This window comes from Salvelinus sp. IW2-2015, linkage group LG16 (genome assembly GCF_002910315.2).
Source record: "Salvelinus sp. IW2-2015 linkage group LG16, ASM291031v2, whole genome shotgun sequence".
In the NCBI taxonomy this organism is placed as follows: Eukaryota; Metazoa; Chordata; class Actinopteri; order Salmoniformes; family Salmonidae; genus Salvelinus; species Salvelinus sp. IW2-2015.
Genome location: NC_036856.1, coordinates 15347844 through 15371556, shown reverse-complemented (window position 1 = coordinate 15371556; position 23713 = coordinate 15347844). Strand labels below are relative to the sequence as shown.

Sequence of the window (23713 nt, the reverse complement as noted above, 5' to 3'; positions counted from 1 at the left end):
GATTCACTAGGAGTCAGACAGAAAGAGCCTTGCTGCAAGATTTTACTAAGATATCTTTACATGTGATTAAACGGCCTTATTATAAAATTATCCACCTCGTCCTATTGTCTCCTCTTGTTCTCCTGTCAACAGTAAACGTTTTACTAACAGACTTGGTAGCCAGAGGATGGTTTCATCTTTGAATTCGCCCAATAGAAAATTAATCGGACAGGAGACGAGAGGGAGAAAGATTCCAGAGGAGAGGTGACCTTTTCGAGGGAGAATCGCGATTCAACCACCAGGAAACTGATCAGAGAGCTCGAAACTAAAGAGGTGAGCAGATGCCCGTTTAACCAAATCTGTATATTGTATTATAGCCAATATCTAAATTCAATGATCAGGACTACTGTGGTGAGTGTGAATTGTTTGCTAAATTTATGTGGAATTGTTTAGATTTTAAGGCATTGTGTACAGATATCTAAGTATTAAAGGTCAAAGACTTATTCACATAGTCTGACACTACGTGGTATGCTGATCGCGTAGGTGTACAGTGAAGGATAAGCTTTATAACGATTCACATAGTCGGGCCATATTTGACAGTCGATCAGATAGGGGTTCCGTGAAGAATCCATAATTAAAAGATGGGATCCAAATAGCCGGGCAGTAGTTAGATTTGGCAAATCAGCTAGGTGTTACCGTGAAGACCCTAAAAATAAAAATAAAATATATATAAAGATTCACACAGTCGGGCCATATTTGACAGTCGATCAGATAGGGGTACCGTGAAGAATCCATACGTTTTCAATAGTCGTGCAGTAGCTATACTTAGCTAGGTGTTACGTGAGAATCTAATGTGAATTCAAATAGTCGTGCAGTAGCTATACTTAGCTAGGTGTTACGTGAGAAATCTAATGTGATATTGCATGTGTAAGTTGTGTTGTAATTGTATGTGTAAGTTTGTGTTGTCGCAATGTGGGGGATTGAACGTTCCACGAGACCAATTGCTACTACATAGCCATAATGCTAGTTGAGGCTGTGCTAAAGTGACGCCGTGTCGATGTGTATATATCGCTGTGAAGCAACTATTTTCTGCTGATGAGTTGACGCGATTTTTCCCTCTCCTGCTGTTGATAAATCCCTAAGGGTGAGAATCAATTGGAAAATTATTATAGAAGCGCGTGAATTACTAGTATATTGTCCCAAGGAAATTTCTGAAATGTTTTTGGCAAAGTATTTAATTAATCGGAAAAAGTTCAAATTAATCGGAAAAGTTAATAGAAATAATATCTTTCGAATTATATATCTTATAATTGCCATTCCAATTATATCAGGAGCGCCTGAATTACTAGTATATTGTCCCCAAGAGAAACTTCTGAAATATTTTGCCAAAGTATTTAATTAATTAAATTAGCGAAAAGCAATAATATTTTTTTAAAAAGTACCTAAAACTGTCATTCCAATTATAACAGGAGCGCGTGAATATATTGTATATTGTTTCAAAGAGATAAAGCTGAAATATTGTTGGAAAACGAAAATAATTCATCGAATACACGGCAATAAAAATTCTTTGTCCCGCGAGTCGGACACGAGACTGGGGGAGGTTAGAGAAGAAAATACATCGCTGGTTTCGATCAGTGATGGGCTAAGTGCACCAAGATAATAATAGACCAGACATAGCTCAACGACAAAATGACCACGACTATCGTCCCCAAACACAAATTCAACGAATATTTAGATCAGAGAATGAAAGACAGAGCAGGCGGGAAATTACACTACAAACCCGTTAAAGAGTTTGGGAAGAAGTGAGGCTGAGATGGATTCAAGCAGGCTTCCTAGTGGAGTCGCCCCATCAAAAGGGCAACTCCTCATTATGGAGAAGAATTGGAGGAAGCAGTGAAGCAAGGGATAGAATGTGAAGTTGATAAGAATAAGAGTCACTTATTTAAAAAAGAAGGACAAAGCAGAGGGAGAAGGCAGAGGCTGAGATGAAAATAGGATTATGGGCAATTGAGGAATTAGAAAGCTCTCCCTTACGGAAACCTGATATGATGGGAGTGGTCACTGGAGCACCAACTGACACCAAAGAGGGCAGGCACAACATAAATGACGCCCCACTAACACCACAGCAGCCCCATCGGCCCCAACCCATCTCAGGGGCACTGTGGGGTTAATGGCAATTCCCCAGGCTCAGTTCAACTCCCATGTGCATCACCACATTACCCAATACAATAAGGGTAAGGGAGGGCTGAAACACAAATCCAGTCCCTACAGGTACAACTTTTGAAACTACAATTGAAAGAGGCCCAGAAAGGAGAAGAACCCAAGAAACAGATGGTGGCTGAAGACCAACAGAAATCTCACAAATCATTAAAAAAACTGTTTCCCGAATGATACAGCAACAACAACTACCATCTTCACCCAGCAGGGACCACCTATACACCCACCCAGGAGCAGCCATTCCAACTGCCGTATGCCTACCCGCTTCAAGCCATACCCTTCGTCGGAACCACCACTACAACCCTACTACCCACTACCACAATCAAACTATTCACCCACATGGGGACAGCCCCAGAGGTACTCTGGATCTTATGGAAGATGTCATAATTGTAACAAGCTGGGCATATGGTGCGACAGTGTCCGCACCCAATAACCCCGGCCAAAGCCAGTTTCTGGCCAAAAGGGGACGAGGAATCGCCCCTAGACAAGGGGGAATCAGGCCAATGATGTATCAACCACTGCGGCCCTTCAACCCGCATACAATCACCCCAATCCAGACCCGAATAGCAATCACCTCCCCCTTTTCAGGGCATGGCTGACGAATATGCCCCATGGCCCTGAAGCTGCTCACCACTAACCTACACTCATCATTGCCTGGACTACTGAAGCATCAAAGGCTTTTGCACTCTTGAAAACAGATCTCTCAGTGGCAGCAGCCTTACAGCACCTGACTAAAAAAACAAGTTCTCATTGGATGTTTCTGAAAAGGAGGGATTTACATCATCCATCCTTTTCCAGACCTAGAGGGGGAGAGTAGAGTGTTGAGGTATCACTCCTCCAAACTGGACCACATTGAAGAAGGGCAAACCACATGCTCCAGGTATGTGGCTGCAGTGGCAAAAGCTATGGAAAAAACATCCCACATGATAATGTGCCATCCATTGGAAATCCACACCCACCATGGGTTGCAGCATATCTGATGAGCAAAGAATTCACGTTCAGCGCTGAAAGGAAGTGGCTGCAAACCGAACTCATGTGTATTGTTTAATGCAAACGCTCCATGTACCAATAGGGTCGGATGTGTAAATGTCAACTGATTAATGGATGTTGTTTAATGATGGGGTTAGTGTACAGGCCACAATCTCATAAGTCTCGTGGAACGCGCCAATCAAATGTATGTGCAGGTTTGAAGTTGATTTGGGTTAAAGTCCTGCCCTGGCGTTGCTGGCCATGATAGTCTCTCCAGGTGCAGGCACCCATCTCTCTCTCATGAGACAATGGCTGGAGGAGTCATGCTGGGTTCACCAAGGGAGGGAGGTCATATGCCCCGCCTTGATGTATAACAAATTGTAATGTCTGATAATTGACGGAGCTTTCTGCAGCTCTCTCCACACAGATTCACAAGGTCCAAATGGGGAAGCTGACAGAAGATCCGCCATCACTGAAGGTAAAAAATTGGTGACTGGGTGGGGTTAAAAGTCCGCAAGAGAAAGTGGCTAGAACCCAGGTGGACTGGACTGTACGAAGTGAGGGAAGTTACTTCACACTCAGTCCAGGTCAAAGGTAATCAGGCGCACCTTGGCACCACCTCACACATTGCACTCCAGCCCAATCCCTTCTAGAACACTGACAGAAGTCAGAGCTGATTTAAACAGCTTAAATTCGATTCCAAATGAAGACATTCCTGACTCAGGTGATGCGGAATCAAACTCCGCCTCCCCTGATAAAGGAAACCTCGCCCAGTTAGAGGGATATTTCTCCCTCCTTGGGCAAGGCTAGGGATATCTGGCCCCTTATTGGTGATATTCCTACTGATATTTGGGGTGTCCCTGGGCACTTTCACATGGGTAATAGAATAACTATAACCGGATCCCCATGGATGTATGTCACGGACACTCTTCTTAACTGTATGGAAAGAACTCTCAGGAACCAATGGAACGTGGACACCAGGCCTGATCAGGACTACCCAAGACCCAGATCGACCAATCGGAAGGCCGGACTCGCAGATCTACCTACTTTGCTTGTTGTCTATGTAGTACTGTACAATTCTGGAAACTGGTCTCTTTCCCGGACGATTCACTAGGAGTCAGACAGAAAGAGCCTTGCTGCAAGATTTTACTAAGATATCTTTACATGTGATTAAACGGCCTTATTATAAAATTATCCACCTCGTCCTATTGTCTCCTCTTGTTCTCCTGTCAACAGTAAACGTTTTACTAACATTAGTTAGCTAATAAACACTGGTTGAATCAACTTTGTTTCCACGTCATTTCAATGAAATTACGTCTTTACCCAGTGGGGTAGGTAAATGGACGTTGTCAAGTTCTGAAAAACATGTAACTATGTCAATCTAACTAACACCAGCTCCCAAAAATAGTTATAGTAACGTGAACTCGTACTCGCTAAACACCAGTCTCAACGTCAGCAGTGAAGAGGCGACTCCGGGATGCTGGCCTTCTAGGCAGAGTTGCAAAGAAAAAGCCATAATCTCAGACTGGCCAATACAAATAAAAGATTAAGATGGGCAAAAGAACACAGACACTGGACAGAGGAACTCTGCCTAGAAGGCCAGCATCCCGGAGCTGCCTCTTCACTGTTGACGTTGAGACTGGTGTTTTGCGAGTACTATTTAATGAAGCTGCCAGTTGAGGACMTGTGAGGCGTCTGTTATTCAAACTAGAAACTCTAATGTACTTGTCCTCTTGCTCGGTTGTGCAACGGAGCCTCCCACTCTTTCTATTCTGGTTAGAGCCAGTTTGCTCTGTTCTGTGAAGGGAGTAGTACACAGCGTTGAACGAGATCTTCAGTTTCTTGGCAATTTCTTGCATGAAATGGCCTTAATTTCTCAGAACAAGAGTAGACTGATGAGTTTCAGAAGAAAGTTCTTTGTTTCTGGCCATTTTGAGCCTGTAATCAAACCCAGAAATACTGATGCTCCAGATACTCAACTAGTCTAAAGAAGGACAGTTTTAATTGCTTATTTAATCAGCACAACAGTTTTCAGCTGTGCTAACATAATTGTAAAAAGGTTTTCTAATGATCAATTAGCCTTTTAAAATGATAAACTTGGATTAGCTAACACAACGTGCCATTGGAACACAGGAGTGATGGTTGCTGATAATGGGCCTCTATAGTTGAAGTCAGAAGTTTACATACACTTAGGTTGGAGTCATTAAAACTTGTTTTTCAACCACTCTACAAATTTCTTGTTAACAAACTATAGTTTTGGCAAGTCGGTAAGGACATCTGCTTTGTGCATGACACAAGTAATTTTTTCAACAATTTTTTACAGAGATTATTTCACTTATAATTCACTGTATCACAATTCCAGTGGGTCAGAAGTTTACATACACTAAGTTGACTGTGCTTTAAACAGCTTGGAAAATTACAGAAAATGTCATGGCTTTAAAAGCTTCTGATAGGCTAATTGATATCGTTTAAGTCAATTGGAGGTGTACCTGTGAATGTATTTCAAGGCCTACCTTCAAACTCAGTGCCTCTGCTTGACATCATGGGAAAATCAAAAGAAATCAGCCAAGACCTCAGCAAAAAAATTGTAGACCTCAACAAGTCTGGTTCATCCTTGGGAGTAATTTCCAAACGCCTGAAGGTACCACGTTCATCTGTACAAACAATAGTACGCAAGTATAAACACCATAGGACCACACAGCCGTCATACCGCTCAGGAAGGAGAAGCATTCTGTCTCCTAGAGATGAATGTACTTTGGTGTGAAAAGTGCAAATCAATCCCAGAACAACAGCAATGGACCTTATGAAGATGCTGGAGGAAACAGGTACAAAAGTATCTATATCCACAGAAAAACGAGTCCTATATCAACATAACCTGAAAGGCGCTCAGCAAGGAAGAAGCCACTGCTCCAAAACCGCCATAAAAAAGCCAGACTACGTTTTGCAACTGCACATGGGGACAAAGATTGTACTTTTAGGAGAAATGTCCTCTGGTCTGATGAAACAAAAATAGAACTGTTTGGCCATAATGACCATTGTTATGTTTGGAGGAAAAAGGAGGAGGCTTGCAAGCTGAAGAACACCATCCCAACCGTGAAGCACGGGGATGGCTGCATCATGTTGTGGAGGTGCTTAGCTGCAGGAGGGATTGGTGCACTTCACAAAATAGATGGCATCATGAGGTAGGAAAATTCTGTGGATATATTGAAGCGACATCTCAAGACGTCAGTCAGGAAGTTAAAGCTTGGTCGCAAATGGGTCTTCCAAATGGACAATGACCCCAAGCATACTTCTAAAGTTGTGGCAAAATGGCATAAGGACAACAAAGTCAAGGTATTGGAGTGGCCATCACAAAGCCCTGACCTCACAATCCCATAGAAACTTGTGGGCAGAACTGAAAAAGCGTGTGCGTTCAAGGAGGCCGACAAATCTGACTCAGTTACACCAGCTCTGTCAGGAGGAATGGGCCAAAATTCACCCAACTTATTGTGGGAAGCTTGTGGAAGGTTACCCAAAATGTTTGACCCAAGTTAAACAATTTAAAGGCAATGTTACCAATTACTAATTGAGTGTATGTACATTTCTGACCCACTAGGAATGTGATGAAAGAAATAAAAGCTGAAAGAAATCATTCTCTCTACTATTATTGACATTTCACATTCTTAAAATAAAGCGGTGATCCTAACTGACCTAAGACAGGTCATTTTTACTAGGATTAAATGTCAGGAATTGTGAGAAACTGAGTTTAAATGTATTTGGCTAAGGTGTATGTAAACTTCCGACTTCAACTGTAGATATTCCATTTAAAAAAATCAGCCGCTTCCAGCTACAAGTAATTTACAACATTAACAATGTCTACACTGTATTTCTGATCAATTTGATGTTATTTTAATGGACAAAATGTGCTTTTCTTTCAAAAACAAGGACATTTCTAAGTGACCCCAAACTTTTGAACGGTAGTTGACTTTAGCATTGGCAAATTTGTTTAGTCTCGTAGTGAGGAGCCTGTAAAACGTTGCTAGATTCATAAACATATTTTTGAAATTTATTGGGAAAAATTATTTAACTATAAAACTAGCTAGCCGGCTATGGGTAACTGTAGCTAGCTACCTGACAGGAGTGCTAGCTAGATACGTTAGCTTACTAGGTACATTAATAGCTTTAGGGTGGTTGTTTTTTAAGCTCCACTTCAAGATTTCCACCAAGGACGTTGCCTCTCCGATCACCACTCTCTCGCTTGGGCATGGGACATTTTAAGGTACACTCGGATGTGATGATGTGATACGTCATTCAAGGGCTGAGAGCTGTCTACTTTGAGTTTGAAATGGCTTGACATGTACAAAATGGCTTGACTATGCTCAGTGGAGATGGCAAGAACACAACAGACCCCTACTCTTCTCCCCCCTGAGTGTGCACTTGCTCACTCCTCATGAATTGAAACATTGTATTGGTATTAACATGGGCTTAACTAATTGTGTAACATATTATTTTACTCCATGTTTAGTGGGACTGAACCGAAGTGCAGGCTCTGTATTGCTGTAACAGTGCCTAGTTGATAGATGTTGGATCTTAGGGATTACATATGGATGTCAAGCATTGAGTTTTATACAGCTTTGATGAATCTTCTTCAGTTGAACAAGCGTATATTGACAGTACATGTACAATAATGCAGTGTTCTGCAACTCCAGTCCTGGCAATTTACTGCATGTGCATGCTTTTGTTCAAGCCCATTAATATCACCTAATTCAAATCATGGTCTTCAGCCTTTGGGCCAGCTAACCAACATCTGTAAGGATGTGTTTAAGAGACAACAAGTGCTCATTGTGCAGATGTATTTATGTTTTCAATAAATATTTGAACTGCCAAAATAAAGGAAACACCAACATAAGGGTCTTAATAGGTCGCTGAACCACCAGAACAGTTTCAACGCGCCTTGGCATAGATTCTACAAGTGTCTGGAACTCTATTGGAGGGATGCGACACCATTGTACAACAGTACAACAAATTCAATATGATGAGTAAAAAATAAATTAACTACAAATTACTACAGCTTCAAACACCACAAATACAGTTATTCCATCCAAACAGTTGAAGTTCTCAACATGAAAGTCCTAAACTTCCCTAGAGGCACCAGAGAGTCAAGATGTAAAGAGTTTTGTAGGCTGTTCAAAAAATGGGGGCACCAAAACTGATGGCGGATTTACCTAAATCAGTACGTAGTTGTGGAACCTTGAGTTAACCATCCCTGTGAATGGGTTTGGCGTGTTATATGTTTACATTTTAACAGTGAAGTGATAAACAAAGAGGGAATAATGATGTGATCTATGGGACTTTAGTGAGGACCATCCCTTTGATACAGGATGCAGTGATGCGTATTAAAACACTTATGATAAAGTGAAGGGCGCTATGGTAGACTGCATCCAAAGGTTTAAGAGTAGTGGCTGCCGCATTCCGATAAATGGTGTCACTGTAGACAAGAACTGACAGGAAAGTTGACTGTACAATCTGCTTCCTGCTGTTTAGGGAGAGGTATGATCTAGTTATATAAAATAAGCCTTTAAATCTCAGCTTCTTAACTAGCTCTTCTGTATGTAATTTTTTTTAAACGTCAAATTATTGTCAATCCAAAAGGCCAGATATTTAAAGGATGAAAGAACCATCCAATGCATAAATGTGTAAGCCATCTGAAATATTTCTAAGAGAATTAGAAAACAACATGCATTAAGTACTAAGTTTAAATCAACAAGGATTTTCTGCAAGGCGGAATTGCAGCTRCAACAGCCTGGTCAGTCATAGGGGAAATAGCATACGTAAGTTTCATCTGCATACAGATGATTGTTACAGGTTTTTGCAGATTGACCAATATTATTTGTATAAATAGTTAAGAGGTCCCAAAATCTACCCCCGCGGGTTACCTTTAGTAATATCGAGGTTACTTGACACCATCAGAAAGCACAGATTGTGTCCTGTCTGACAGATAGTTTCCAAACCCCTTGCAAGACGTCTGGTCGAGGCCCATTTCAGACAACCTTTGAATAAGTAGGGGATGCTCAACAGTATCAAAGGCCTTGGATAGGTCTATAAATATGGCAGCCCAGTGATTCCTATGATCTGAGCAATTTAGTATAATATTTAAGAAACTGTGCTGTGTCCAGGTCTGAAACCAGACTGGTACACATTAACAATATCATTGTTAAAAAAAAGGTACTTGACAGTTTGCCAGTGATTGTAATATTTTCGCAAGGCAAGATTAGTTTAGGAATTGGGCAGTAGTTATCTAGGTCAGGATCTCCACCAAGGGGGAGGGCATCTGCTGCCTTCCAGATATTAGGGATAGCACCAGAAGCAATTGTTAAATACAAATGTGGGTCAAAGGTTCTAAAATGAGGGGGGCAGAATGCTGCAGTAGAAAGGGATCGTGTGTATTTTTTGTTGTTGTTGACATAAATGTTTTGCAAGACACTTAATACATAATTGACATGAAATGGTTAAAATGGGAAAAAAAGGGTGAGAGCAGAGAATGATGCACTTCCAGACCATGTTTAGAGGTGAATATAGGACTCCCTCTAGTGGAACTTGAGGTATTTTCAGAAACCATTCTGTCAAATAGATGGCCAGCGGAGGATAAATGGTTATTAAAAGCACCAACAATGTCATTTGTGTGTCTGTTATGGGAGCAGAGGCATGTCATGACCTGCTGGGGCAAAGACTTGACCACATTCCAGAATTTAGCTGGATTTCCACCCCTCTCAGATACACAATTCAAGAAGTACGTTGACTTTGCTTTTCTAACCAGAGTAAGACATCTATTTTTCAAAGAGCGAGAGAGCACACACCCTCCCACACATACAACCCCAGGTCATACAGGAAATGCTGCTCATTGCAAGTGTTCAATTGGGTGGTGATCTGGTAACAGACACACACACTTTAAACCCCCTATTCGCCTTTGAGACCTATTTTAAAGTCAGATCTTTTCTTCTAGCCATGGTAGCCAAAATAGTGGGCAACTGGGCATTTTTATACATGACCCTAAGCATGTTGGGATGTTAATTGCTTTATTAACTCAGTAACCACACCTGTGTGGAAGCACCTGCTTTCAATATACTTTGAATTCCTAATGGTTTCCTTTATTATGGCAGTTACCTGTAGTTTACATGTTGTCAACAATCCTTTGATTCTAAGCCAACCACGCCTGTTTTTGTCCACGGTTGCGCACACATCGCTTTTGTTGCTGAACAACCCACCCTTCCATAATGCATGACCTCCAAGGTTCATCATAAGACTTCCAGTCAGCCACAAGGGGTCAGGTTTGTCCTCTGAGAATGTAACAAATATCCTGTATTTTCTGCTTCATTGTTCAGGGATTGAACATGACTAGGTAAATTAGAGATGCATAGGGTCAGACATTATTCTTGTTATCAATCGAGAGAAGGTATCATGCAACAAATGTCTCAAATAGTAGAGAAACTTCTTAAGGATCTGACATCGTAATGCACAATTGTCATGTGAAGCGCAGAATCTTAGGCAGTAAACAGGAGAATTGAACAAGATTTAAATAATGGCTTTCATTTCCATACTATCAATTTTCCCAATGTTAAATGTCTGGCATCGGCTTTCCTTCTGGGCAAGGCTCGGGTTGGTATTAACATTTGATTGCTCCAGCTCAACATTTGATAAATGGTTTGCACATGTCTGATGTGTCTTGTCCACAGACGGCCAAGCTGCAGCTGGCAAAGCAGAATCAGGATCACCCAGAAGATGAGGGCTGTCAGGAGAAGATCCAGGAGATCAAGCAGGAGTAAGAGCAGATTTTACCCCTCCTTTCAGGGCTTTATCTCCCCATTGACCCACCCATTCCCTCAATGTGCTGACTCTAAAAATGGAGTGTTGTAGCTGCTGAAGCGGCTCAGTGTCTCGTTAAGCTGCTCCATTGTCATGTCTGATCACTGATGTCATTTTTCATTAGGCCTACCTGCTGTTTGCATGCAGACTACTCACAGGAGTGCACTCAATCCTCTTATAACTCTGTCTCCCCTCCTGTAGCATCATAAAAAATAAAGAGGCCCTGAGTGAGATCCTGCGGGACTTTAAATACGACTCGGAGGAGTCGGAGTGATGGGGACTCCCTGGAGGCTGCTGCCCAGACAGGGATTGATGGACTCCTCTGCTACAACTTTCCTCTTTGTATTAATTTGCCTAAGTTATTGATCCCTCCCTCACACCACCTGACTGCTGCAGTTTCTTGCGTCCCAGAGTCATTCCGTACCCTGTGTGTCTCTGCGTGTGTATGCCTGTGTGGCCTTAGCAAAAAATGCCTTTTTTCTCCTGTCCTGTCTTTTAAATATTTTTAAGGATACAAATATTGCATTAGCCTTAAATATACTTCAATAATCTGACAATTGCTTTGTTAATAAAAAACATTCCAAGGCAAGTGTCATTCTTTTATTGTTTTATAGACAACTGTCAAACTATTTGACATATTCATAATTATTATTGATAATTGAACATAACTTAATGAGAGACATATTACTTAGGATCTCTTAAATATGCAGATAAAAAAATATAAAAATGTCTTAATCCGCACAGTCACACAGACACAGTATATACAGTTAAACTTTATGCCACTTAATTTCAATAAGAGGAATCCAGAGTGGTGCAAACCCTCAGGACAAGAGAACACTTCCATTGTAACAACAAACTGCAGAATGGGCTTTGGTCATGGTGACCCACAAACCTGACTTCAATCCAAAAATATATCAAGTTCAATTGCTATTACTGCAACAAAGCTAATCTACAAAATGGTGTGTTAGCATTTGCTAGCATACCAACCATGTTTTTGCCAGTAAAAGGCCCATACAATTAAATTGCATTGACACATAGCTTAGACAACTGTGTGGCTATTAAAGTGGTTAGAATGGAAATACATTATGAAAGTACATTCATCTTCTAGAATTCTGACAAATGTTCTGTGATTGAGTTTCCTGAACAGGAGCTGAATTAGTGAAGTTCTTTGCACTGTATATGACATTCCAGGAGGATTGCGTAATGCCCTTGTCTCTCTGGTAAAAGCCTGTGAAGCTGGCCACTATGTGTCTGATCTGATGGTAGTCAGTAAGATGATTTATGGCCATCTGAGTCAAACATGTACTAATGCTACATTAAGAAACTTTTCCATGCTCCCACTCAGTGATCAGAGAAAGGCTCTCCTCTTTGCCACTCCCCGGAGATGTGTGTGTAAGAGAGAGTGTGTGTGGAGAGGAGGGGGTCGAGCAGTTCTTCGAGATAGGTATTGGTATCTGAGCAAAGAGCGATTCCTCTCTATTTGAATCCTGGGCTGCAGACAGTAGTGTAACGCTGGCGTCTCGCATCAGTTCTTTTTCTGTTCCATATGGATTCCTACAAAAAAAAGTTGGTGTGTGTGACCAAATGCTGGAATATCCAGAGTGTTGGATGGCTTTCACCCACAGGCCTCAAAGTGGCCTTCTAAGACAGTTTCTCAGTTGCTGTTGTGAATGTTGTTTAAATACTTCAATGATGTTTAGCATGTGTTAGGATTTATCGCCTTGTAGAATCTGAAAGGGAAAACATATGCTTAATATTGGGATAATTAAATAGACAAAGGATGGAAATTCATATCATTATCATACTGACACCAATTGCGTATTGGTAACAGCCAGTTAAACTGCTCCTTTTTTATCTGAGATGAATCAATATAAGCCTGTCAGAGCAGTTAAACACAGACATTATTCAGGGACACCACACAAATCAGGTGAGATAAAAGACTCGGGCAGTTCCCTTGTCCTCAGTAGCATAACAACCAGCGATTGGGTTCAGGGGGCGAACAGAGGATGTGGCTTAGCGGTGAGCTCAGTCCTCCTGGCTGCCATTTGGGCTCAGTTATGTTGTGAAACAAGCTCCTCACGTCACAGAGAGACAAAACACAAAAGGAACACATTATAGTGGTTGTTAATTATATTTACATGCTCATTTCCCTTTGTTGTGGCAATCGACTGAAGATCATAAGTCTATGCCATTAAAATATGTAATAAAATGAGATTTCATGACTTGGAGAACTGAGCGGATATCAACTTTATGCTGTACTCTGGGCCAATAAAGTGGAAACCGCACACATACCTGAACATAAAACATCAGACTGAGACTTCAGAAAGTCTAACCAGTTCTAGGGGAATGGTTCTGTGTGCTTCCAAAACGCTGACCACATCGCAAAACACAAAAGTACAATTCAGGACAAAGGGGGTCAGAGAATAGGGTTGTATACAGAGTTCAACACATTGACAACAAAGGGTGTTGTTGTGATAAGGAACTACAGTAGCCTAGTAGTACATAATCATGGTGCATAACTGTGAAGCCTATGCTGAGCTGGAACAGAAATAAAGGGGATATTATTCTTACCTACATGGTTGCGCGTTTTATGCGATTTCTGCAGCCACACCCGCCACTGGTCGTAGAGTTTGATTGACATGCCGCTGCAGCCGCATGCGTGTTTGCGGACCCAGCCAAAGAACTGCTTGAGCTCCCGTCGCAGGGTGGAGTTCTGCTCGCCCGACTTGGGATCACATGACCCACTCTGCAGCGGCTCTGCCCAGGGAGAAGGAAGGCAGCAGTGTGGTCAAGGACAAGGTTAGATAGAGAGGATAGCTCCTGCATGCTGCCCACGCACTACCTGCAGTAGCTGGACCATTATGTGTTTTTGTTTGACCATGGGGAAAAAGAGCTATCGCGTAAACACCTCAATTCAGGTTTAATGGAATTGAACCCACTGTCTCTTCCTACAACTAAACCAGCTGGGACCAGATTTGTCAGTGGCTCACACAGGGCTAGGACCTCAGCATGACCTCTGGGCTCTGGCTATTGTGAAAGGTCATTCTGCTGCGTATTGAGAATAGTCCATTTGATTACAATAGATTTGATATGACTACAATAGAAGGGATTCACAAAATGGATCTGGTGCACTTCCAGTGTAGAGGGCAACATTATTATAAAGCCTGCCACAACCAATACTCCATGGCAAACAACAGAGCCTGATAACAACTTCCTCCCCATTGGAAGTAAATACCACATAACCTATGTAACCCATTATCTGCTGTTGTATTCCCCAAATCTGTTTCCACTCTGTGTTAATTCCCTGTGTGCAACTGACAGACTGCATTTCAACTTGATCAATTTTTCAAGGCTAACGAAAGTGAAAAAGAAGTCTATCTATCAGATGTCCCCCTCAGCTCTTTGCAATTTCAGCTTGAGTTCTTTTAATCCTTGGATGAAAGATCTCTATCGTGTCATTTGATGTTTGGCTTTCTGGGGTCACATACGGTTTGGATCTCATTTTCCCAGGATGTTGAAGCCTAATCTGGGATGAGGTTATTGTTTCTTTGGTTTATTTGGCAATGAAAGGTTGATTATTAGTGGGTAGTTTTTATGTCCCATGGCTTTTGAGCTATAATAACACTGTTTGATCTAAAAATAAACTTTGGGAAGTATTAAAGATTACGACATATCTCCCACAATAATATCTCCAATGTGCACTATTGAAGATCATTTTATTAATATCCCCTTAATTGCATTGAAAACGCATGTAACAAGTGCTTACGAATGTCATAATTGCCCCCGCAAGAATATACTGTATGTCTGATCTAACTAAATGCTAATGCAGCGATATAAGCCCTTATAATATCCTTCCTCTTCAAGAGCTATGTAAATCTTTACTCACCACTGTGGGGCGTGGAGGCAGCTGTAGGGTGGCTCCAGTCACTCCAGATCCCAGCCTTCCTGGAGCCGTAGATCCCCACTGGGTTACACCTCACCTGGACAAAGTATACTGTCCCTTCCCTTAGCCCTGCTAGCCGGCACGATGTCTGGTTACCTACATCATCCACCAACTGAGCGCAATATCAAAGAAAACATATAAAAACACGCTCACAGTGAAGCTATTAACCACCACGCACACACGTTAGGTAGTATAAATCAGATTTTCACACATAGCACTTGTATAGTTCAGTGGAAACAGAACTCACAAACAAGCATGCACAAGCATGGCTTGACAGTCAAAATATAGCTCTATAGTCCCTCGAGAGTACCTGACACTCATGCATCTCAAATATTTACACAGATAAAAGATGCCATTGGGTTTCTGATGGAGACAGAGAGAGAAAGCGAGAGAGAGAGAAATGTGTCTGAATGTTGAAATAAAGTACTACTCTACCTTCCATTCAGCGCTGTCTTCCAGTCGGTAGCGTATCTGGTATTTGGCCTGGAAGAGGAAGTCTTTAAGTGCCGGGGGGCTGCCCCAACGCACTGTCAGCTGGTCCTCAAGCTCCCCCACACGACTCACATGGACGTTGTCTGGAGGGTCTGTAGTCACTGAAACAACAGGGATCCAGACACAGGTTAGTCACAAAGCTGTGTAGTTATGTGCCAAGACTACGGAACACAAAACTCAGTACAAAATTCAGTACATAGAGTATATCACACTCTCAGCACTGCTTCATAAGCACTAAAATACTGTATACAATCTTCGTTGTTTAAGGTTTTGCAGTACATTATGTTCTGTATTTCTGACAGAACAAGTAGAGGACTGATCAGCATCCTTTGGATGACTCCAACAGAGTGTACCTGAAAGCACTCTCCCCTCTGAGAAACCTCCTGGTAAATATTGTACCACACTGTAAAGACACTACAGCTATATCTAGACACCACAGCCACCATGCTTGAATAAAATATGGTGATGAATGTTTAATGTCAGGGCTGGGCTGTACTGTTGTCCAGCACCAACGCTGTCTCCCTTATGTACTATGACAGACCACTTTGCTTCTCTCCTTAAATTCACTTTATTTCACAGTCTATCCACTACATTTGATTGTTCCTCTATCCCTCCCTTTCTATCTCACTGTCTTGTTCTCTTTCTTTCTCTCCTTCTACTCCTCGCTCTCCTTCTCTCTCCTGCTCTTTTTCTCTTCTTCTCTCTCGCCTTCTCTTTCTCCCCCTCCCCCCTCTCTTCTTCTCTCTCGCCTTCTCTTTCTCTCCCTCTCCCAGTCCTTTTAATGAGTGTAGTTATGGAAGCAGGGTAATGAGGTCAGTGTCTGTTTCTGCCTTCTCTCCCCAGTCTGATGATTTATGCACACAGTACTTTTGTCCCTCGCTCCAGCATTAAAAAAACATGTTTTCCCTACGCAATAAGGCTCTCAAAGAAGTAAATGACTTTGATGCCGCTGATAGAGGGAAAGAGGGGGATGAGAGAGGAGAGAGAGGAGAGAGGGAGAAAGAGAGAGAATCATATAAAAATGTCAGCAGCCCATTTGTGATTTTCTATAAATCTATAGCTCCCTTCATTTTAGGTTTGCCTTGTTGTTTGTTTACTGATGCACTTTATTGGTTTGACCAAGTTCACCCCTGGGGGAGCAAAAAATCATGGAAGATTCCACAGAAAAAATTCACAGCTTATTGTTTCCATTGTGGAGCGGGTGAAGAAACAAGAGGTTAGTGATGCATCATGTTATAGGGATCCTCTGTCTTCCGACCAACCTACCTGTGGTCTCTAGATGTGTCAGGTACAGTAGGGATGTAGCAGACCAACACAAAGATCAATTGCTTACAGTTTTCTTTCTACTCACAGGGACATGCCTTAATCCTAAAGCTAGACAATACTGCAACATATGGCTAATGATCATCTTTTTACCATAAACTAGTGTTGTAAGCTGGCTTACTCCAACAATACAACACCAAAATGTACAAGGCCAAACAAAATGTTGTTGGAATTAACAAGTGATATTTAGTTTTGTGTCCTCAACCTTATCTATCCATCATCATTTGTGTATCACTTTTTCCAAACGTCTGGTGTTTAGTGAACTTTTACGACAGGTCAGTTGATCTTTTATAATCACAGCCAGAATCGATGATATTGTTATAGGGATGGATTGAGAACACATAAAATTCCTTTCTCACATGAAAGTGTGTTAGCCATATGCAGGAGATCTGGCGGTGAGTTAGAGAGTGAAGTGAGGCGAGGAGGAGAGGAGAGAAAAAGGAAAGGATGGGCTCATGAAGGACTCATGTAACACGGGGGAGCGGAAGCATTTATCACGCCCTCTTGTCACTATGGTGACGGGACACTTTCATGCCCTGCCCACTCTGGCACTGGTGAGGGCGGGGTGTGGCAGGCTGGGGAGCAGGAGGGAGACTGGGCCAAAGGCTCACTCCACTTACCCACATCCAGAATATCCAGAGTGATGACATCAGAGGTGGCAGTCCCCAGCTGATTGGACGCCTCCACCCAGATCTCGTAGGGAGTAAAGAGGGCCAAGTCCCGGGGGATGTAACACGTGTAGCGTTGCCCCGTGCTGTAGTCCTCACATTCTCTCTCTCGCCCGTACCACCTGAACAGAACACACAGCAACGTGAAGACAATCATATCTGTACTAAAATGGTCAATATAATGTACTGCCAACAACTAGCGAAGCGTAACATTTTCAGTGTGCTCTGGACCATGAAACGTTAACAGTACAAGTGGCATTACGAGTCAAATGAAAGTCCATTACACATCTATCTGCAGTACAAAAGGCACAATTGCAGTGTTAGAAATGCCTCATCAGAATGACATAGGCCTCTAGTGAGTAAAATAAAGTAATTGTGTTCCAGGTGATGCATCTATCATTGTTTCTAAGCAGAAATTATGGTGGGTTGAGTGATCACCTGGGAGATGCTGGAGATCTGTGGCTCTCACCTCAATTTGTACTTGAGGGTGTATTTGGTTTTGATGAAGGTTTCACCCCGACCACCGGGGGTCCACTTGCAGCTCAGGTCCTTTGTATTTCGGGACCAGCAGGRTAGGTTGACCGGCTTCTCCGGGGGCACTGCATATTAACAGTGAAAATACATGGTTCTCTCAGTAACTAATCACAGTGGTTGTGTATCATACATAGCATGCATTGTCACTCATAATTCCTAGCATGAATTAAACAAAGTGGTTTTGAACCACAACAAATAGATCACTATAATAGTTCCTATCACAACGGGTATAAATGGTCACTCAATCCCATAATCATACACTGGCACAGGTGTGTCAAATTCATTTTGCCCTGGGGGACACATTCGGTGTTCAACGAGGTCCGGAGGGCTGCACTGAAAATTGGTTATATTTCCTCGCAGTCAAAATTAGCTAAACATTTTCCTCTCTCCATCATTTATAACAATTTTCTAAGCTCCCTAACTGTCTAGCTTTCATTTTGGCTATTATTAGTGGGCTGGACACGGTCAAGAAACTGTATGAATGTAGGTCCATTAACATTTCTAAACAGTTTTGATCTGGTTTAAGTCATTTTAAAGTGTATTGAGTTCGTTTCCCCCAACCCCCAAAAATATTTATAATAAATAAAAATAAGAATTTTATATATATATATATATATATATATTGTTTTTTGTGGCCCGGACCCGGCCAGTGGAGCGTAAGTTTGACACCCATGCACTGGCACATTACTTAACCTCAGACGACAGGCTAGAGGATTCAGCTGCCTGTCTCATTTCCTCTCAATGATAGACTATCAAACACAGATGTGGAGAGAGAGAAGCAAAGTAGTGGCGCTGATTACAACCTACTGAGCAGCTAAACTGAGGCTTTGGGGTATGATTCAAAGACAGCATTACATACTGTGCTGAGAGACACTACAGATTAGAGTGGTGTAATATAACAGGCTTTAAAGAGCAACTACCTTTAAAAAGCAATGTATCCCTTTGAAAACGGACTACGTGACATCGATATAAGTCAGAAATAGTTATTCTAGTGTCAAAACTGACTGCAAAGTGTAAATAGGATTATTTTGTCTTGTCTAAAACGGAGTATGGAACATCTGTGCGTCACAATGGGTAAATTATCGTTGGATTTTGATTTGACGATGTACATTTGCCCTCTAACATGGGGTGAACAGATACAGTAATTGCTCTCTATCCAATAGCATAGACATTGAGACAGACCTGCCCAGCAGGCCGACTTTGTTTACATAAAACAACATGTCGCACATTTTTTACTTGAGAAATACTGCACCAAACACCTTAGTTAGATGTAAAATTGCGCAACTAAAAAATCTTCGGCAAAAACGTCTAAATGAATTACAGATTTTTTATTTTAGTTATCTTAGATTAATTCTGGGGATTTTGAGGAAGTTAAATAATCTGCTTCTACAGTGTCTCATGGGGGGGACACATCATTAACTGTACGCGGAATCAGTCAGAAAACACACCTCCGAGACTCAAATCTTGTTTTTCTAATGAGCAACAGAAAAACACGTGCCAATCGGAGTGTTCAGTGGTTCTTTAAAATCATAGCAAACACACAGTTTATCATCAAAAAGGCAAAAAAAAACAATAATCTCTTTGTAAATGCAGAGCCCTGAGCTGCTTACTCAGACAATATTGATGCAAACAAACAAATGCATTTGCCAATATCTCCTTGTTACCCCACAGCGCTGTCCTTTTGAGCACACCCCTTTTAATGCACCATGAAACGTCATAATGCAGTTTTTCAGAACATCACAGAATTGGTTCAGATTTGTCATTTTAACCCAAATTTAAGAAGGAACTAAATCTGGAGGGGGAATATAATTTTGTTGTGGATTAAATGTACTGACAACTTGTCCCCAGAAGAAGTGGTTGAGGCCTCCAGGGCCAATCTGACACTTACTGCCCACGTACAGACAGGAGCCAGCCAGGACATGTCCGTCTCTGCTGTGACACACCAGGTTGTCCCCAGACTGCTGCTGGGAGCCGTTGAGGCGGTGGAGGGTGACACTGAGGCCGTTGGTGCTCAGCAGGCCGTAGGTGCTACTTGGGAGTCTCTTCCCGTTAAGGGTCCAGTACATAGTGTTGGCATGCAGCCCCCGCTCGGGGCTCACTGTGCACGTGGCCGTCAGGCTGGAGCCCATCCACAATGCTGGGTCTTGGGGGAAGATTACAGCCACCTCTGGGGGGGAGACACACAGACACACTTTACTTTATATGGGCTGCACTCCTAGAGGTGATGATGGCTTAACACGTATGGCAATAAACTTTGATTTGATTTGCTTGAAAAGGTTTGTTCTTGATCTCATGTCTGTTCAGAGTGAATAGATAATGAATCATAAGCAACCTTTGCTATTTTTTTGAGTGCAAAACACTCCAACTCAGAGAAGAGCTGGCGATATTTATGACCTGAGAGTAATGAAGTGGATTTATGGGTCCTGGGCTGAAACTGTTGGGAGATCACTTGGAGAGGTCAGACAAGGTTGTTGGTCAAATTCTTGAATGCTTTTCCATCCTCACTAATCCTTTACTCTTCTGACTCTTATCTTATGATTAATGCTTCATGAGAAATGCCCTGAGAAGCGATACTGTTTGAAATGTATGTTACCACTCGGTTCCTTTGGGGGAGATTCAAGGGTTAATGTAAGGTTTATTAAGTGTGCTCTTGGTGGGCGGTGGACAAGCTATCTAACATATGTGCCAATATGCTGCTCACTATGAGTCTGACTAGGCTAAAGAGGACTTGGTGTGAGACATTTTGTGCTGAATTCAGTGTGTGTGCACTGATATTTCCACTTTATGTATAGCTACTCAAATGGGGTAAATTAATTGTATGTTTCACAGCAACATTGCAAATTAGGAATTTCAAATGAACTTGAAATGTTGAACTTGAAAACCTTTGTGGCACATTTCTCTGTTATTTCAGTGTCCAATAATGCATTATAATGAAAAGCAATACTGTAGATATAAAATGATTCAGCATTCACTTTGTCTGTGGAAGATTGTCACAGAATAGCCTGTTGATTTCAATATGTGAAATATCAATGGAAAATAGTTTACATTTAGTCATGCACAAAGATGTACAAAGCCATAATCTCCGTACAATACGTTTTTGCAGACTTGTTTCATTAGACAGAGCCTAAGTAGTTATTACCAATTATTTACCATTTATCGGCAAATCCAGAATGCCCTATATTTTGGACAGCAAAAAATCTAGAAGTATGACATCTTCAAATATCACTCATCATCTGTTCATTCATTACTATATAAATATATGTTCTTTACTTTATTACAGGTCAAACCTTTGATAACTTGGCAAGTACACATGTGGACAGTCTGGACACCTGTGATTCAGTGAGTCTTGTGTTTCGTGCCTTTTCACAATGTACATACAATGTATCTAACACATTGTTAAGACTTGTACCATGTACATTAGATGTAACTTTTTTGTTGACAAATGGGGTAGCGCCCCTCCCCTTCAAATCAGTCTACCCGGAACGGGCTTATGGTACATTTGGTAGTCGGCTTCTCACAATATCACACTTCAGAGTTTTGTACTTACGTGTCGATGAGGAGAACACACGTGGAACAAACAGCATGAGACACAACATGGAGATCATGTTTCAGATAGCCTTTTTCGTCTCCTTTCGCTCTCTTGTCCTTTCTTTCCCTCTTACGTGGGTTAAAACCACACTCCTAAGGGAGAAAACGAAGGATTTGAAACCCAGCTATCCAACACCGTTGAATCAACAGTCTGATTCTAACGAAGGAACTACGTTTTACATCGAACGTCGGAGCTCCGTATGTAAGTGCGGATAAGCTGATAAACAGTGGTTGTATGAAAGTAACTTAAGGTTTGCCTTTAGTTTAGTGAGGGTTTGCATTGGTGCACGCCTCAACAGCTAAAACATTCAAGTTGATACTTTATAAGCCCCTCCCTTGTCTTCCCACACAGTCTCAAGTCATTATTTCTCTTTATTTTGTCATATCCATTCCCCCCCAAAAGAAATGATAAAACATTTCAATAGCCCATTTTAAAGTATATGTTTTATTCTATTCTAGTACACCCCCATCGATTTTATGTTTAGGTTTACTTCATTGTTAGGCTAGGCAGGTGATTTGATTCACTATAACACAGCATGGGGTTTATAGGGAAATGTGATTAAAGTTCTCTTAAGGCCCTATAATCATACAGGTTACATGGCACATTCTTACACTGTACAGGATCCATCCTATCCAAAGGACTCATTAGAATAATTGACTAAATATGCTATTTTGATGTTTATAAAAACAAAGTTAAATGTGGTGCAAATGTGTTTTTCACTTTTCACATGACAAAGGGGTAAAGAGTGGCATTTAATTGTAAGGGGTTTATTACAGTAGGCTGTAGTTAATACATAGGCTATGCATTAATTAAAATGAATCCAAGTTTTTACATATATATTATAGGCCTGTAATATAATACTTGTTTAGGCTACAGAATAAAAGACTGTGGGTCAATAGTTGGCATGTCTCATAAGCTGCACTGTGCCATCAGGTGTGGTCTCTGTATTAGTCGTATTTGTATACTTAATTATTTACTATCTTTCATCTCATTAGACTCATTATTGCAATAATTCAATCTCCTCCTTTACAGATGCCTTGTGAATAAGGGAAGGCATCTTTACGCATAAATATAAGCATTATCTTACATACCGGTTAAATAATTGATAGAATATTAATTGATAGAATATAATTTAGTGCAAATAATGTCTCTTTTACCCCATGATGTACATATATATATTGAATCATACATTTTATGAATGCTTAGTTTGTAGGCCTACAGTGCATTCGGATAGTATTCAGAACTATAGACTTTTTCCCACATTTTGTTACGTTACAGCCTTGTTCTAAAATGAATTCAATTGTTTTTTCCCAATCATCAATCTACACACAATACCCCATAATGACAAAGCAAAAACAGGTATTTATAAATGTTTGTAAATGTATAAAAATGTTTAAAAAACTGAAATATCACATTTGTATAAGTATTCAGACCCTTTACTCCGTATCAGACCCTTTACTCAGTACTTTGTTGAAGCACCTTTGGCAGTGATTACAGCCTTGAGTCTTCTTGGGTTTGACGCTACAAGCTAGGCACACTTGTTTTTGGGCAGTTTCTCCCATTCTTCTCTGCAGATCCTCTCAAGCTCTGTCAGGTTGGATGGGGAGAATCGCTGCACAGCTATTTTCAGTTCTCTCCGGAGATGTTCGATCAGGTTCAAGTCCTGGCTCTGGCTGGGCCACTCAAGGACATTCAGAGACTTGTCCCAAAGCCACTCCTGTGTTGTCTTGGCTATGTGCTTAGGGTCGTTGTCCTGTTGGAAGGTGAACCTTCGCCCCAGTCTGAGCGCACTGGAGCAGGTTTTCATCAAGGATCTCTCTGTACTTTGCTTGGGTCATCTTTCCCATGATCCTGACTAGCCTACCAGTCCCTGCCGCTTAAAAACATCCCCACAGCATGATGCTGCCACCACCATGCTTCACGGTAGGGATGGTGGCAGGTTTCCTCCAGACGTGACGCTTGGCATTCAGGCCAAAGAGTTAAATCTTGGTTTCATCAGACCAGAGACTCTTGCCGCTTCTCATAGGCTGTCATGTGCCTTTTACCAAGGAGTGGCTTCCGCTTCTCATAATCTGAGAGTCCTTTAGGTGCCTTTTGACAAACTCCAAGCAGGCTGTCATGTGCCTTTTACCCAGGAGTGGCTTCCGTCTGGCCACT

The 23713-nt window shown here is 41.6% G+C and overlaps 1 protein-coding gene across 4 annotated transcripts; it reads right to left on the bottom strand.

Moving 5' to 3' along the window:
- Positions 1 to 11592: 11592 nt before the first annotated feature.
- LOC111976085 (cytokine receptor-like factor 1) lies at positions 11593 to 21865 on the bottom strand. Of its 4 annotated transcripts, none has more exons than XM_024004823.2 (8): positions 21515 to 21865; positions 19856 to 20134; positions 17903 to 18032; positions 17386 to 17555; positions 15386 to 15543; positions 14894 to 15062; positions 13579 to 13764; positions 11593 to 12737 (listed from the first exon to the last, which is right to left on the bottom strand). In XM_024004823.2, exons 1-8 carry the CDS (start codon positions 21570 to 21572, stop codon positions 12721 to 12723), a joined length of 1167 nt encoding a protein of 388 aa, XP_023860591.1. In that variant the 5' UTR covers positions 21573 to 21865; the 3' UTR covers positions 11593 to 12720. The 4 variants fall into 4 exon arrangements, with proteins under 4 accessions (XP_023860591.1, XP_023860590.1, XP_023860589.1 ...); XM_024004822.2 differs by having other exon boundaries at positions 11593 to 12561; XM_024004821.2 differs by having other exon boundaries at positions 11593 to 12561; positions 13583 to 13764.
- Positions 21866 to 23713: the final 1848 nt, after the last annotated feature.